Source organism: Ochotona princeps, chromosome 7 (assembly GCF_030435755.1).
Source record: "Ochotona princeps isolate mOchPri1 chromosome 7, mOchPri1.hap1, whole genome shotgun sequence".
Classification (NCBI taxonomy): domain Eukaryota; kingdom Metazoa; phylum Chordata; class Mammalia; order Lagomorpha; family Ochotonidae; genus Ochotona; species Ochotona princeps.
The window spans coordinates 57,282,242-57,298,500 of NC_080838.1; the positions used below are offsets into that span (position 1 = coordinate 57,282,242).

Here is a 16,259-nt window from a genome sequence, read left to right on the forward strand (position 1 = left end):
TAGGTAATAAACCTTTGCTTAATCCAAGGCAACAAATATTTTCCCCATGTTTTCTGCTAGAATTTGCATAATTTTAGATTTTTACAGGTAGGTAAGTCTATGATCCATTTTGAGTTTTATATATGGTGTGAGGTACGGATGGATGGAGGTTTTTGTTTTTGTGTCTTTTTTTTTTTTTTTTTTTTTTGCTTGTCATTCAGCAAATGAGCATCAGATTGTTCCAGCCTTAACAATGGAAAATACTAGCATTTTCTCAGTTGAGTCATCCTTGTTTCAATGTTGAAATTATTTGTGTAGACGTAATTTTTCGGTCATTGCTAAATAAATTTACAAAACCCTCTCAATTGCTGGATGCTATGGCAAGAGAATACTTAGTTCCCATTGCTTGCTGTGCCTCCTTGTTAATGTTGGTACTGTTCGTGTTTTGGAATTTTGTTTTTCTCACAGGTGTGTGGTAGTATCTCATTGTGGCCTTAACTTGAAATTCCTTAATGTCCTATCCTGAGGAGCATCTTCGCCAGGCTTGCTATCTCTCTGCCTCCGTTAGTCAGGTGTCCGCTTCAGATTCTTTGCCCATTTTTAAAATCAGGCTGCTTGTTTTCTTATTGATGAGTTTTCAAACTCAGGAGCTAGGATTTTCTTCTGCTTTCCCAGGTCTTACTTCCTAAAAAAGACTCCAAATGCAGTAGAAATCAAGACCAAAATAAACAATTGGGACCTCATCAAACTAAGAAGCTTCTGTACAGCTAGAGAAACAATCAACAAAGTAAAAAGGCAACCCACAGAATGGGAGAAGATCTTCGCACACGACATAGGTGATAGAGGGCTGATCTCCAGAATATACAAAGAGCTACAAAACAACCAAAATGTCAAAACAAACAAGCCACTCAAGAAATGGGCACGGGAAATGGGCAAACACTTCACAAAGGAACAAACCCAAATGGCAAATAAACATATGAAAAAATGCTCAAGTTCCCTGGCAATAAGGGAAATCCAAATTAAAACATCAATGAGGTACCACCTAACGCCAGTAAGACTGGCCCACATGAATAAAAGCACCAACAACACTTGTTGGCGAGGTTGCGGGGAAAAGGGAACCCTACTCCACTGCTGGTGGGGCTGCAGGCTGGTACAGCCTCTATGGAAATCAGTATGGAGAATATTCCAACAACTCAAATTCAACATACCGTATGATCCAGCAATAGCACTCCTAGGAATATATCCAGAACACTTGTTTTATGAGAAACCAACATGCACTCCTATGCTCATAGCAGCACAATCAGTAATTGCAAAAACATGGAAGCAACCAAAATGCCCATCAGGAGAGGATTGGATAAGAAAGCTATGGTTCATCTACTCCATGGAATACTACTCAGCTATTAAAAAAACAAAATGCAGTTCTTTGTGGCCAAATGGGCCAAACTGGAAACCATAATGCTAAGGGAAATGAGCCAATCACAAAAGGTTAAATACCACATATTTGCCTTAATTTAAGATGATATGATGTTATGTATAACATGTTATGTTTTGAATGTTATATGTTGTGTATAAACTAAAATTGAAGTGTAGGTAAGGTGGTCACAGAAGGTGGCTGGGAACTCGCATTTACTTTTAACATATTGGTTACTCATTACTATGTCAATTAATTCCATAATGATGTAAATTTTTGCTGATGGTATGTTGGAGCTTTCAATTGACTGGGATGATACTCTGCTAGCTCTGTCTTCAGACCAGAGAGGATATACCTAAGAAGCCGTAACTTGACTGGACAATAAGATGCTGGACTCTATGTTTGGTATACGCTTGCAATGGGGGAATCTCAACTGAACTTGAGCTGTGGTTATGCAACAAGGTGGAGGAATCCACCATGGCGGGAGGGTTTGGGGAGGGGTGGGAGAACCCAAGTATCTATGTAACTGTGTCACATAATACAATGTAATTAATGAAGTTAAATAATAAATAATTAAATTAAAAAAAAAAAAAGAAAGTGGAGTAGCTGTGACATGAATTGGCACCCAAAGGGGAGTGGGCACATGCAGGCAGAGGATTAGCTGGCTATACCACCACACCAACCCCTGAAATTAGCTTTTGAATTTGTCATTTTAGTAATGTTTTCCTCATCTTTTAAAAAATAAGAACATTAGCAAATGTGTATTTTCTTCAAGCATGTATAGATTTAAAAACGAATAACTCACATTGCTCACTGAAGTCTCCATTGTTTTTGTGGTTGTAAAACAGTGACTACAATGATTTGTCTTACACAATTAAGTGAAATCATTGTTCACTGCCAGCACTTTTAAAGCGTGGATTCAATTGCTTTGAATTTTTTCCTGACTCAATCCTTTTCTTTTAATTTTGTTTTATCTTAAAAAAAAAAAGTAATTGGTGTCTCAAATTTTCCCAGAGTCTGTACAAAGTTAAGAATACTTCTGTGTTGTGATAAACATAAGTTGTTTGGAAGTAATATTCTTGGCTCAATTTTCTTCCTTTTAAAATAATTCTGTAAATGTTTTTCCTTCTTCATTAAGTGTTGCTGTGGGAAAGTAGGATAGATTAAAACTCTGTTTTTTCCCTTAGTCTAAAAGATAACTTTTTTTTTGCCCAGAAGTTACTTGTCTAGTGAATTTTAAACTAGTTTTTATTATTTTGCTCCAAAACATTGTTTTTCTTAAAAATTGATTATTAAGGATAATTAATGTGGGAATTGTGCAGGTTTAAAATTTGTTTAACAGCATGTGGGAGACGATGGGGAAGGAAGGTGGGGGTGAGGAGAGAGAGAGAGAGAGAGAGAGAGAGAGAGAGACAGAGACAGAGAGAGCTCCTGTACAACATTTCTGTCCCAAATGCCTGCAACACTCGTGAGTGAGCCAGATCAAAGCCAGGAGCCAGGAATTCAGTTTAGGTCTCCCAAGTGGAAAGCAGGGACTAGGTTACTTAAGCCAGCACCTGCTACATCCCAGGTCAGGTGGGCAGGAAGTTGGCGTTAGGTGCTGAACCAGGGCTGGAGTGTAAGCACTCTGCTGTGGGGTGCAGGCATCTGAGCCAAGGCTCAAGGTCCACACCAAGTGCCACTTGTAGCACCCAGCTCTAACCAACACTTCAGATGTTCCTTTGTTTTAACAAAGCTTTTTCTTTTATAATTTTACATGGTTCTCTGTTGCCTTTGTTTTGCTTTCTTAATCTAGATGTTCTGATTATCTGTATGTTGAGCTACTGTTCCATTCCTATATTAATTTTTCTCTGAACCTTTTTTTGAGGGGGAGTGTTTTTTCCTGTTTTTTCTAAAGGGATTTTTATAGATCTTGTCCTCTATATTACTGTACCTTTTTCATTTATGATATGAAGTTTGGAAGTTTTAAATGTGGCTTTTCTTTTCTTTTTTTTAATTAATTACATTGCATTATGTGACACAGTTTTATAGGTACTGGGATTCCCCCCACCCCTCCCCATAAATGTGGCTTTTCTTTTTTACAACTTATTTAAGTCTTTTACTCGCTTTGTAAATTCTGCCAGCTCAGCATGGCCATTTTGTTCTATTCCTTTTTTTTTAAGTTAAAAGTATTTTAAAAGGATCTCTGGTCTGCTTCGAATAGAGAAACATATTTTTGCTCTTATATATGAAGCAGATTACAAATCAGGCAAAACTTCGGAAGATTGGCTTGCCAATGGAAGCTGAGGGCTGGTGTACAATAGTAACACCTTCCAGAAGGTGCACAAAGAAAGTGAGTCCAAAGATTTCCAGCTATTTTTCTAGAGAGGGGATCCAGTTGAGAAGACAGAATATTATTGAAATCTTGAGGGGGTCAAGAGTATCAAAGAGGAGAAAGAGCCCCAAGACCTGGCTTAGAGTGTATAGTTTAGGCTTATCCTTAACCTCAAGGAATCCTTATTTTAAATTCAGATGAATTTCTTTTGTGTTCATTTGCTTTCTGTATATGAGACAGAACACATGGTTTTTATCGTTCTGACTGAATTATTTCACTGAACATGATGTCCTCCAGGTCTGTCTATTTTGCTGCAAATGACAGGATATTATTCTTTTTATGGCTGAATATTACTTTGTGAATAGATACCACATTCTCTCTCCATTTGTCTGTTCATGATCATCTAGATGAATTCCATGTGTTAGTATGGATAGTGCAGCCATCTGCATGGTAGTGTAGGTATCACCTTTTTAAACTAATTTCACTTCTTGTGAATATATTCCCTGAAGTGGGATAGCTGGATCATATAACAGACCTAGTTTTAATTTTATGAGGAATTGGCACTTGTTTGTCTATAGTGGTTGTACTAATTTGTACTCCCACCAGCAGTGTGTAGGAACCCCCTTTTGTCCATGTATTCACCAGCATGGTATTTTTGTAGCCATTGTAATTGGGCTAGGACAATCTCGCTCTAGTTTTGGTTTAAACTGCCATAGTAGCTCATAATGTTGATCATGTGTTTTTCATAAACTTGTTGAACATATGAAGTTCTTTTTGATGGAGTTTGATCATACTTGTCAATTTTAATTATATGTTTTTGCTATTTTAAAAATTTATTACACATTCTAGATATTTGTCCGTTGTTAGATGAATCGTTTACAAAAGCTCTCTCCCATTCTAGTTTTTGTTTATTGATTTACATTTTGTTTGAGAGAGAGAGAGACAGAGACAGAGGGAGATCTTCCATCTGCTGGTTCACTCCTCAAAGGCCCACAACAAGTAGGGCAGGACTAAACCAGAGCCAATGGCGTTTAGATATGTCATATAGATGGCAGGAGCTGAGGCACTTAAGTCATCACTGCCACTTACATGTTAGCAGAAAGATGAAATCAGAAGCAGAACTGGGACTTGAACCCACGCCTCTGATATGGGATATTAGCATCCCAAGGGTCGTCTTAACAACAATAAATTGTCTCTGTTTCTGAAGGCTTTTTCTGGATCTACTGAAATCATTTCCCTTTTTTATCCCTCGTCATGTTGATGTGATGAGTTACCTTTATTGATTTGTGTATATTGAGTCATCCTGGCATTGTTGGGGTAAATGCTACTTTATAATGGCAAATGACCTTAATTGTTTTTATTTTTGAAAGATTATTTTGTTTGTTTGAAAGGTACAGTTACAGAGAAGGGGGAGAGAAAGAGAGATATCTTCCATACACTGGTAGATTCTCCAATTACTGGAAGAGTTGGGCTAGGTTGAAATCAGGAGCTAGGAACTTCATCTAAGTCTCCCAGAAGGGTGGAAGGCCCCTAAGTACTTGAGCCTTCTACCTCTTTCCCAGACACATCAGCAGGAAGCTTGATTGGGAGTGGACACCAGGACTTGAGCCAGTGCCCATATGGGATGCCAGCGTTGCAGGTGGCAGCCTCATGCCCTGTGCCACAATGCCACTCTTGGTGGATGATCTTTTGATAGGATATTGGATTTAATTTGATAGTATTTTTTAGAGAATTTTTATATTACATCCATCAGAAAGATTGACCTGGAGTTATCTTTTCTTGTGTCTCTCACTGGTTTTGGTAACAGAAAAATCATGGCCCTATAGAGTGCTTTTAGAAGATGTCCCTCCATTTCAATTGACTGCAGTAGTTTAAGAAAAATTGATATTAGCTTATCTTTAAAAAAATTAGTGGAATACACTAGTAAAGTCATCTGAGCTTTTCTTTTTGGGGGTGGGGTTAAATTTCCGATTCAATCTCATTATTTGTATATGCTCAGATTTCTGTATCTTTGTTATATGCACTCATAAATGTTGCTTTTCTTTTAGGTTTGTCAGTTTGTTCGTGTCCATTCATTTCTAGTAACTCGTAATGATGCTTCCTAGTTCTGTAGTATCAGTGCTCATATTTTCCTTTTCATCTCTGATTTCATGTATTTGGGTCTGCTTCCTATGAATATTTTGACATTTGCATATTTTTCAATCATGAACTTTTCATAGATTTAAAAAAACTTACTTCTTTAGCTTTTATTTCACTTATTTCTGCTTTGATTTTTGTCATTTTTTCCTTCTATTAAATATGGATTTAGTTTCTTGTTTCCTAGTTCCTTGAAATCCATCATTAGGTTGTCTACTTGAGTTATATTATTTTTCAGTGTAGGACGTATTGCCCCAAATATACCTCTTAGTGGTATTTTTGTTGTATTCCATAAGTATTTGTATGTTGTGCTTATGTTTTGGTTTGCTCCTGGCTGTGGGTCCAGGGTCCCAGTTGTCGCTGGGGTTTATTCCTCTCTTTGTTGTCACCTTAGGGCTCTGTGTCCTGCAGGGTTCCTGAGTTTCCTTGCTGAAATCTTATATTCTCCCCTGGATTGCCACCTTAAGATGAATCTTTTTTCTTCCTTGCTTTTTTGATTCCTCTTTGTAGAGGAGGAAAGTAATGTTAGACAACTATAAGGCCACTTTTTAATGGTGGTTTGATTCTATCTAATGTTTTTACAGAAACATTTAGTAGATATTATTGTATATTTCTTCTTACATCACTTGGAGGAACATATATTATAAGCCCACTAGTGAAGCTGAGTTTGAATACTGAATGAATATGGTGACTATCAAATCTCTTTAATAAAATCACCATTTCCCTGTTAGAATTAGAAATAAATTGTGGGCTAATGTTGTGAGACCAGGTGAATCTCTGTTCTCAACCACTATCAATATCAATACCATAATTAACTATTAGTAACTCCAAGAATAAATTATTACAATATGTTTTAATAAATGAAGTTTTATTTTATACTTCTCTCGTTCTCTTTTAATGTCAGCTACAGTAATGGACTTTTAAAAATTCAATTTATTATGACCCATTAATGTCATTATTCTGTTTATTAGTCAAATCACTCTTGTTTTCGTCAGTGGGAACCTTCTCTTTGGTCCCTTTGGATATGACTTTGTTTCTGAGTACTTAATTTCATTCGATCATAAAAATACATTCCGGGTTCATTCTGTGCAGAGATTAGCACTTCCCCTAATGAATGTGTCCCGGCTTTCAGGTCACTGCCTGTTTGTTTCAAACTCATTGTCTCTGACCCACTTTATGATGCTGGAATTGGATGCTGTCAACGTTGTCAGTGCCAGCTGGTACTTGGCAAGATTTGCCAGTAGAGGGCGCAGGAGGGACACTGTGGGAAACAGCTGGGAAGGCTGTTAACGGGTGTCCTACCTCTTCAGCTAGTAAGGATTTGCGACCTGGTTGCCTGGCTATAAGCTTTTAGGCACACAAAACATTCTGTGGAACTCACGGTAGCTCATTTCTTTCACAGTGGGTCCTTTCCTGCCAGCCTCCCTCTGCCGGCATCCCTGTGGGGAGTATCCTGTTTACTAATGTCAGCCCACCAGCTGTGGGACCAGCTTTGACCCAAGATAACACAACTGCAGGTGCACCCTTAGCAAAAAAGTTTGAATCTCAGCTTGGAGGCAAGGAAGCTATGCTTTGACAGCTGCTCCTTATTTGGACTCTCTCTTACATGGTAAGTCCTCTTTATCTTCTCTAGTTAGTCCTCTGTCACTAGTTCATAACAATTAATTTTTTTTTTTTTTTTTTTTTGTCTCACAGGGTTCAGGAATCCAGGCACTTGGGCCATCCTCTGCTGCTCTCCCAGGCCATTTGCACAGAGAGGGATCAGAAGCGGAGCAGTCAGACACAAACCAGATAGAATGCTAACTCAACCCGCTACACCATCAATGCCAGCCACTAGTTCATAAAACTGTTTATACTTAAGTTTCCCTGCTCGAATTACCGATGTGTTTCCTGTCTTGTGAAGAAACCCTGAGTGATAGGTAGTTCAGGGAGTGGTCTTTGAATGGGACTATTACTCACAAATGCAATTTCAGAATTAATGTGGTCATGCCCTTGGATTTGAGCACCGTGTTGAGCCACCTGCCTCAGCATGAGATGCTTGTACTCTATGGCATATGGAGACTATGAGTTGATCAGACTGTTTGTCACCTGTTGATCAGACTGGTTGATCACGATGAAGTGCCACGCAGGTACTTGGGGATGTTAATGAGGACTGTGCTATGGGATTGTCTTTTCACAGTTAGAAAAGCTTTTTGTAGATTGTAAAGTAACTCACTCATGTATTTGTTTAATACTTTACAGTTTCCTTTTACACGTACAGTCCTGACCTCGTTGGAGATTGTTATATCAGACAAAATAGTCTTCAGTAAAAACTATAAAAAAGATAAAGACAATAACCATATAATGATGAGAGGATTAAGTCAACGAGAAGATGGAATGATTACAATATATAACTGTTAAATGTGGGAGCACTTTTTAAAGACTAGATTTACAGTGAGAAGTAATCTCCACTGGAATAAAAAAATTCAGACAAATGGTTGAATCATCAAGATTAAACTCTAATGTAAGTCAAACAGATGCAACAAACATTCACAAAATGTTTACTCAATAGCTGCAGAATAAATATTTTCATTAATAAAAACAATATTCTCCAAGATAGATTCTATAAGGCTGAAAAACAAATCTTGACAAATTAAAAAATTAAAATCAGAATTTCCTGTAAAATATTTTGGAACTGGCTTTTTTATAGTTATTCATTTTTTATTGAATCATCGTTTTTTATTAGTTTTTGCTATTTTCTTATCTTCATTGCTTTTACTTGGATCTTGTTTCATTCATTTCACTTAGTTTTTTTATTTTAAAAATATGTTTTATATATTTAAAAATATATAAAAATATGTTTATTTTTTTCAATATTTTTTGTTCTTGTGAGAATCTAAGGCTATAAATTTTTATGTTATCATTAGTATCACTAAATGCTATTAATTTTGTTTTCAATGTTCCCTTTTTAGAAATTTCACAATTTTGATTTCTTTCCTTTTATCCCAAGAGGTCAGTCTTTAAAGCAAAACAAAACAAACAAAACAAAACAAACTTCCATATGCAACATCTAGCTTTAGGAAGAGCAGATGAATAGTCACAGAATTAAGGGACTTTGTTTTACTACTGTCTTCATTAAATTTTAGTTGTGAGTTAAATTGAGATTTTTAATTATTACTTGACCTGGGATTTAAACATTTTTCTGGGAACTGGCCTTGTGGGGCAGCAGGTTAAGCCTTGGCCTGTGTTGCCAACATCTCATATGTGTGTTGGTTTAAGTCCTGCCTTCACCACTTCTCATCCACTTCCCTGGCAATGCACCTGGGAAAGTGATGGAAGAGGTTCAAGTGTTTGAGTCCCTGCTCCCTTATGGGTAACTTGGATGGAGTTCCAAACTCCTCGCTTCAACCTAGCTTGCTCTAGCTGGTGTGGTCATTTGGGGAGTGAATTGGTGGTTGGAAGAGTTCTCTCTATGCCTATCTCTGTGATTCCACCTTTCAAATAAATGAATTCGTACATACATACATAACTTCGTAAATCTTTTTAAAAAAAGAAATTTAGGGGCTGGCATCATGGCTCAAGAGGCTAATCTTCTAACTCCAAGAGCCGGCATCCATCTGGGCTCTGGTTTGTGATCCGGATGCTCCACTTCCCATCCAGCTCCCTGCTTACGGCCTGGGAAAGCAGTGGAGGATGGTCCTAGTCCTTGGGACCCTGCACCCACGTGGGAGACCCAGAGGAAGCTTTGGATTAGCTCAGCTTTGCCCTTTGTGACTATTTGGGGAATGAACCAGGGAAAGGAAAATCTGCCTCTCCTTTTCTCTGTAAATCTGCCTTTCCAATAGAAATGAAATGAATCTTTTTTTTTTTAAAGAAATTTAAACATTTTCCTGTTATAAAGGGCTGTGAATATATTTCTTAAATTATCTGTGAACAGATAGTTATTGTATTTACATAGTCTCATCAATACAAGAAAGCAATACTTACTGAGCACATTAATGAGAAACAAAATTGGTTTCTGATTGAGTGTAGGCTATCATTAACTTTTCTATTAGTTTGTCAAGACTAGAAAAATGCACTTCTTCTGGATATGTGTCATGTGGCCTCCAGAGCCCTGTGTGTCCAGAGGAATTCTAACTGAACATCAATTCCCACATGATCCCTGTCCCACAGCTCCGTCAGTGACTGCACAGCTCATCTCAGAGGACTTAGACTGCTAGACTGATTAATTCTTAGACTGATTAATTCACAACTGGGAGAAACTGACCAAGTTTTGGAATCACCAAAGCCTCATTATACTCAAGGTAAAAGATTTATTCACAGCAATATAATAATCACAACAAAATATACACTAATTAGGAAAACAAAAGACCATAGTGACACAAAGTGTTATATTTTCTCTTAAGTGTGTAAAAGTATGTCTGCTTCTCCCTAAGTTTCTGTTTCTAAACTGGAAACCAACATTCAAACGCGGGGAGAGTTTACATTTCTTCTGTGGGGAGAACACAGGCAAAATGCTGAAGCTCCTAGTTTATGAGGGTGTTAACACAAAACCATAAGCTGCACTGTTGATTAAAGAGATCCTCTATTCCAGATTGACTGACGTGCACATTCATCACATTTCAAATAGGCTGGCATCTTGCTATTGTGCTTTTTTTTTTCTTTTTACTATAAGCAAGGTGAGAAATTCTATTTTCCTTCTCTTTTTTAATTGATTTCAGAAGAAGCACTATCTAACTCCTGAGACACGCTGGATTTCCCAGGTTTATCTTCCTCCGTACTCTTTGGCTCGATGGCCAGCATGTCTTCGTGGCTGTGGGATTCCTGGCTGACTTTGGAGCTTTCCCGGCTGTCAATGCTATAGGAGTGCCGCTCCATGCTGTCATCCTTGACGTCTCGCTTGTACTGTTTGACCCGCTCATGGCTTTGGGATTCCATGCCATGGTCATCCATCTTGCTGTCATCATGGTTGTCCCAGTCAAAAGGTGCATTCAGGTGCTGAGCCACGAGGACGGCCTTGCGGGCATCATCCATGTCCTGGCTGTCCACGTGTGAGCTGAGGTCATCCTCTGCAGCACCAAGAAACTGAATCACAGCACAAACAGAAGGAGAATTAGTTGGCTTGCCAGGGATGGAATCATACATTTTAATTTCTTTTTTACTCCCTTTAACTTCTAGACTAAATTAAACTAAAATTTGTCTAAGTTTGGTGGCTGTAAAAAGCAATACTAGCATGTTACTTTGTAGGTTACTCAGCCTTTTTATATCAGTCATATTCTTAATTTGATATTAAATTTATTAGAATTGATTATTGAAATTAAATATTCAAATTAATTAACTGAATATGTAATAAAATTTAATTACACACATATGTGTTCCTATCTATGTATATCTATATCTATCTATGTCTAAATATAGATAGATCTATAGATCTATAGGTCTAATATATAAAGTAGATCTCACTGCCTGTTTTATACAAAGTAAAGGGAATTAAAAGTTAAAAAGTGAATAGTAAATGGCCAGTTATGTCAAATTCAGAAATTTTGATAACAGGTTGAATGTAATTTGGAATGCTACAATCCCTCAATGGCCATGAACCTCAGAACATAACCATTATGTATTGAAAACAATTATAATTTCCCAACATTGTTTTTGATCCAAAAAAAAGTGAGCACAATGCTTAAGAGCCAGTATAAAAAAATTGAATTGTGTTGGAGAGACAAAATAAAGATAACTTTTCATGAATGTAAACAGAAGCCACCAAATGGAAGAAGGTATTCTATCTACAGTCAAGATGGGTTACTAAAAAATGCTTGCAAATTGAATGAAAGAATGGCTGTGTGTGCGGACTCTGGTTTCCTAGGCTCGAGCTATAGCTATCATCTTGTTAAAGGATTTACCTGGGCCGTGGAGATGCGCAACACCTTCGACTTTGACTTCAGTCTGTAAGCCACACTGTCACCTCGGCCGTCATAGGTTTCTATTGTAGGAACAACTTCGGTGAAAGCTGTTGTGGCCGGACTCTCTGTGAGAAGGTCAGTGACCACTTCATCAGACTCATCAGAGTGGTGGGACTCATCGGAGTGATGGGAGTCGTCAGCCTGGTTGTCATCGTCATCGTCATCGTCAGCGTCGTTGGAGTCGATGAAGCTGTGGCTGTCGTTGTGGTCCTCATCCTCGTCGATATCATCCATGTGGTCATGACTTTCCTGCAACTTACTCGGGAGGGTCTAAACATGAGATTGGTGCAAAAATTAGTCTAGGGGCTTTTAATTTTCCTAAGCCTTGAGCTGCATCAGTATCTGCTGTCTTTGCTTTCTTTAGTTTCCGAATCTTTGCAAATGCACTAAGGTTTCTAGAGGAAAAAGTGATCATCTCTTTTAATCAAGAAGAAATAAAAATAATATTCTCAGGTACTTTTCTTGCTTTTCAATGGAAATTATTTTCATGGATTTTTTTATTATAAATATGAGCATAGCATTCATATTGATATGTTTTTTCTTGTACATATTAAACATTAGTTCATTGAACTCAACAATGCAAGAGATACTGATAAATAGTTAGGAGAATTCCCAGGAATTTGGAGCATTCATACTTCAATGTATGTTCTGAAACTGATAGCCAACTTCTTTTAGTGGGGCTGATCAGAAGGTGATGTTAGGCAAATATATTTAAGCTGCAACTCAGTATGAACCACTTGATCTATTACATTTCAAATCAGAAAATATAGTGAGTCATTTGTCTAACTTTGTTAAGTTGCTTATCAGCATAGTCAAATACAACTAAGGAAAATAAGTTAAAAATACAATTTATTCATTTATTTATTTAAGAGAGAGAGAGAGAGGAGAAAGAGAGCTCCCGTCTGCTGGTTCACACTTCTCGAATGCCTTCCATGGCCAGGCTGTACTGAACCAAAGCTGTGATCCAGGTCTCTCATATGGGTGACAGGAACTCATTTACTTGAGCCACTGTTGCTGCCTCCCATGTTCTACATTGATAGGAAACTGGCATCACAAGCTAGAGCCTGGTGTTGAGCCTAGACACTCCAGTGAGGGAAAAGGGCGTTTTAGCCAGCATCTCAGCCACTCGACTAAATGCAATGGCCTCCCTCATCTCTATAGGGTGTGATGGTCCCTGAACCGAAAATGAGAACTGACCTGTTGTTTGAAGTCACTCTTTTCTTCAGAGGATGCATCATCCTGAAGCAGAAAAGGCATGCATTAGTACATACTGTATACCCACAGTGTTTCATTCAAAAGTTATGCTTTGCAATCCAAATCAAGCCTTAATTTTCAGCCACATTGCTGGTGGCTTACCATACAAAGCAATCAACATGACAGGTCAGCTGGTGTCCTAAGCATGCACATATCAAGAGGAAGGGATGATCCATTTATCTAATCCCATTGATCTGCTTTGAAGCTGTCTCTTGTTTAGTTTCCAGAAAACCGAAAATACCTTTACTGATAGGAGATTCTGCTTCTGAGATGGGTCAGGGCTTAGCCATGCAGCCAGATCATCTGGGCTCTTCTGGTAAAGCTGTAAAGAAAAAGGTTGCATATTTGTCACTCTCAACAAAGGAAACATAGAAGTCTGTAACAGATCATCTGAAAAAGCCACCAGGCTTCAGTAGGCTTCCTGATGCATGACATAGTACACACTCACACAATGAACTGGAGACTTAAAAGCCCTTTTTAAATTTTATTTCTCTTGCAAATTTGTTTACTTAACTCTTAATAGTACTGACGGGCCAGATATTCCTTCGACATGCTTTACAAATATTAACTCATTGAATCTTCTCAACTCCCACTATGAGACAGGCCTTGTTATTTTCTGCATCCCATAAACCAGGACACTCAACCAGGGTGGGCTAAGTAATAGCACCCTTTTCCAATGCATGCTTGCCACATTTTATTCTGCTTAAAAGGCATTGATTCTTTCCTCCAACAGTATGGATTCTTTCTTATTTTGAAATGCTTTTTTTTCTTGGTTTGTTATTGTGAGTACTCCTGTGTTCTCAAATCAATACACTCAAACACACGCACTGCCACACACATGCAGTTCACCTCTCTTCATGTCTTCATTCAGCAATCTAATGGCCATGACCCCAAGCCACTCTACATGGGCCTCTATTCTATTCGTCTGGAATTGAACTCCGTGTGCCTTTCTGTCCAAGCGCCTCAGAACAAAGCCCATTTGTTGTGAGGCTGGCATGGCCTCCCTTATTGTGAAGGGGCAGGTACATCCATGGTGTCAGTCAAATAATTATAGTAGTTGGGCTTGGTTTTGTGCTTGGTTAGAAAAATGTGATCTGAAGTCAGCTGATGAGTACAATAGAAACAAAAAGCTCAAACAGACCTTCTGTTCACAATGGGCTTCTTACAAGTATCTTAGGCGATATTGTGAGGATTACGGTCGTACAAACAGTCCCGACTAACATCTGAGGTGAATATCAAAAGCAGCCTCTCCCTAAGAGAAGCTAAGGATGATATTTTCCTTTAGGTGGCATTTCCTAGAACAGTAGGTTGACTCATGGAAAGAAAGTCACACCACTTCATGGAATTCATTTCACATGTGATAATGACCCAGCTACCTATTTTATCTGTGGAAATAGACCTAGCTTGCTTTTAAGAATGTTTATTTATTTAAATCTACAGTGGGCTTTGGATTGATTTAGACTCCTAAACTAGGTAAGTTAGGGTTGTAAATGTGCAGAATTGATTATGAACATGAAGTCAAATTGCACACACAAAAAGTTGTTTGCACACCCCTTGTAATGAATGCATTGCTCATTTCATTGGGTAATAAAAGAGGCATACCTGCTTTTCTTCAGAGCTGCCAGATTCAGAGTGTTTAATCTTTAAAACAGAAAAAAAATGAGGAAAGGTTACCAATGGAGTGTGTTCTCGCACAACCAAGCACCCAAACCATTTATTGCCATGGATCAGCTCTACTCACCGGCAGGGCATAGGCCATGCCCAAGAGGCAAAAGGAAATCATGGCAATTCTCATGGCGGCAATTTTTCCTGCAGAGATAATTTGGCAAGATAGCTGCATAGGTTAAAATGCACAAAATCTGCCCTATTACAAACTAAACACAAGCAAAACCTGCTCTGTGAAACATATTCTACCTGTTCAAGGCATTTGTCTCTTTATAACATGGTCTTTAGAATTTGTGTTGGTCATCTTCCACTTTCTATTTCACTATTAGGCAAAGGAGAATAGAATTTTACAAGTCTACCTTTCATTCAGCTTTTTAGAGTTTCAGAGACTAAATCACCACCACCCAATAGCTAAATCTGAAAGCACTCAACAGGAATTTAATTAAAACAATAAGCTAGTGTGGGAATATTTAATTTTCAGAGAAGAAAAATGCAGAGAAAGAAAAGTATGAAAGAAATGTGTTGTTTCCATTTCTCCAGTATGCACTTCTTAAATCCAAACTAAGAAGCTGCTACTTAGTTGAAATAAAGTTACCTCTCAAGTTAGTTATTTAAGTTATTCTTGCAGTAGGAAATAAAAAAGAAAACATACTGAAAACATACAGATATCTTGTTGAAACTTTTTACAGCTACATTCAGAAGTAAAACATGCAGAAAGGAATTTATCCCTTGAAAATGAGCTCAAGTAATGATTTTTAAAAATTGGCAGTATTATTGGCTTACGTTAGGACAAAAGATCCTTCTGCATTTAATGCTTCCACAATCATCCAGCCACTTAAAAAGATGTCCTTATCATCATTCTGAGGGGACATAGAATTTTACTGTTTCCCGATTGGAAACAGCTGCTTCAGGTCTTTGGCAGATCCAGTAAACTGCACTGCGCTAACCTTGTAAATACCTGAACACCTTGTTCCCAGTCTTGTCATGTATCTTCCTTGCTTGTTAGTAACAAGGCAACAGCAGCAGTTTAACAGCATCACAGCTTAAACTACACTCTAACAGCTCAAGCTTGCCCCAGAAATTCAGCTGAAAGCGGTGTGTTAGGAGCCGGGTGCAGGCTTACCTTGGTCGGCGTGTGGCTGACGGGGCTGCAGCGGCTGTGAGAGGAGTGCAGTGCTGGAGGATGCTCTGTGCTCCCCCTCTCTGCTGCTCACTGCCTGCAACGCCCGGAATTTAAATGCTTCTCCAGCATCCTCCACCACCTCGGGGAGGCGGGGAGATGTGTCATGAGGCTGTTTGCCACAGCCCAGCCCACCTGCTCCCACACTTCCCCCTCTGGTTTTGTGGTTAAAAACAAAAAACAAAAGAAACCCCAAATGATACACACACAGTTCAAACATCACTTATGTACAATGTTAACTGGATTGTTTTTTTTTTTTTTTCCTTTACTGGGTCAGCATTCAGAATCCTGGAAGAGCCCTTGGGAGCCCCGTAAAAAGGAAATATTTTATTTACATTTTGCTGATAGTTGCTGGGTTAGTAGCAAAAAAGAGTACATATT

The 16,259-nt window shown here is 38.3% G+C and overlaps 1 protein-coding gene across 2 annotated transcripts; it reads right to left on the reverse strand.

The window, feature by feature from the left end:
• Positions 1–10,109: 10,109 nt before the first annotated feature.
• Positions 10,110–15,886, reverse strand: SPP1 (secreted phosphoprotein 1). 2 transcript variants are annotated; one of them, XM_058666709.1, is made up of 7 exons: positions 15,822–15,886; positions 14,775–14,842; positions 14,636–14,674; positions 13,275–13,343; positions 12,977–13,018; positions 11,720–12,049; positions 10,110–10,904 (listed from the first exon to the last, which is right to left on the reverse strand). In XM_058666709.1, the coding sequence occupies exons 2-7, from the start codon at positions 14,826–14,828 to the stop codon at positions 10,527–10,529; spliced, it is 912 nt and encodes a 303-aa protein (XP_058522692.1). In that variant the 5' UTR covers positions 14,829–14,842; positions 15,822–15,886; the 3' UTR covers positions 10,110–10,526. The 2 variants fall into 2 exon arrangements, with proteins under 2 accessions (XP_058522692.1, XP_058522691.1); XM_058666708.1 differs by having other exon boundaries at positions 13,275–13,346.
• Positions 15,887–16,259: the final 373 nt, after the last annotated feature.

Coding starts and splice junctions, on each gene's coding strand:
- SPP1 (XM_058666708.1), bottom strand. CDS start 14,828: ATGAGAATTGCCATGATTTCCTTTTGCCTCTTGGGCATGGCCTATGCC. Junction 13,347..14,635: donor GCAGCTCTGAAGAAAAGCAG/GTATGCCTCTTT, acceptor CAGCTTTACCAG/AAGAGCCCAGATGATCTGGC. Junction 10,905..11,719: donor TGCGCATCTCCACGGCCCAG/GTAAATCCTTTA, acceptor GCTGTGATTCAG/TTTCTTGGTGCTGCAGAGGA.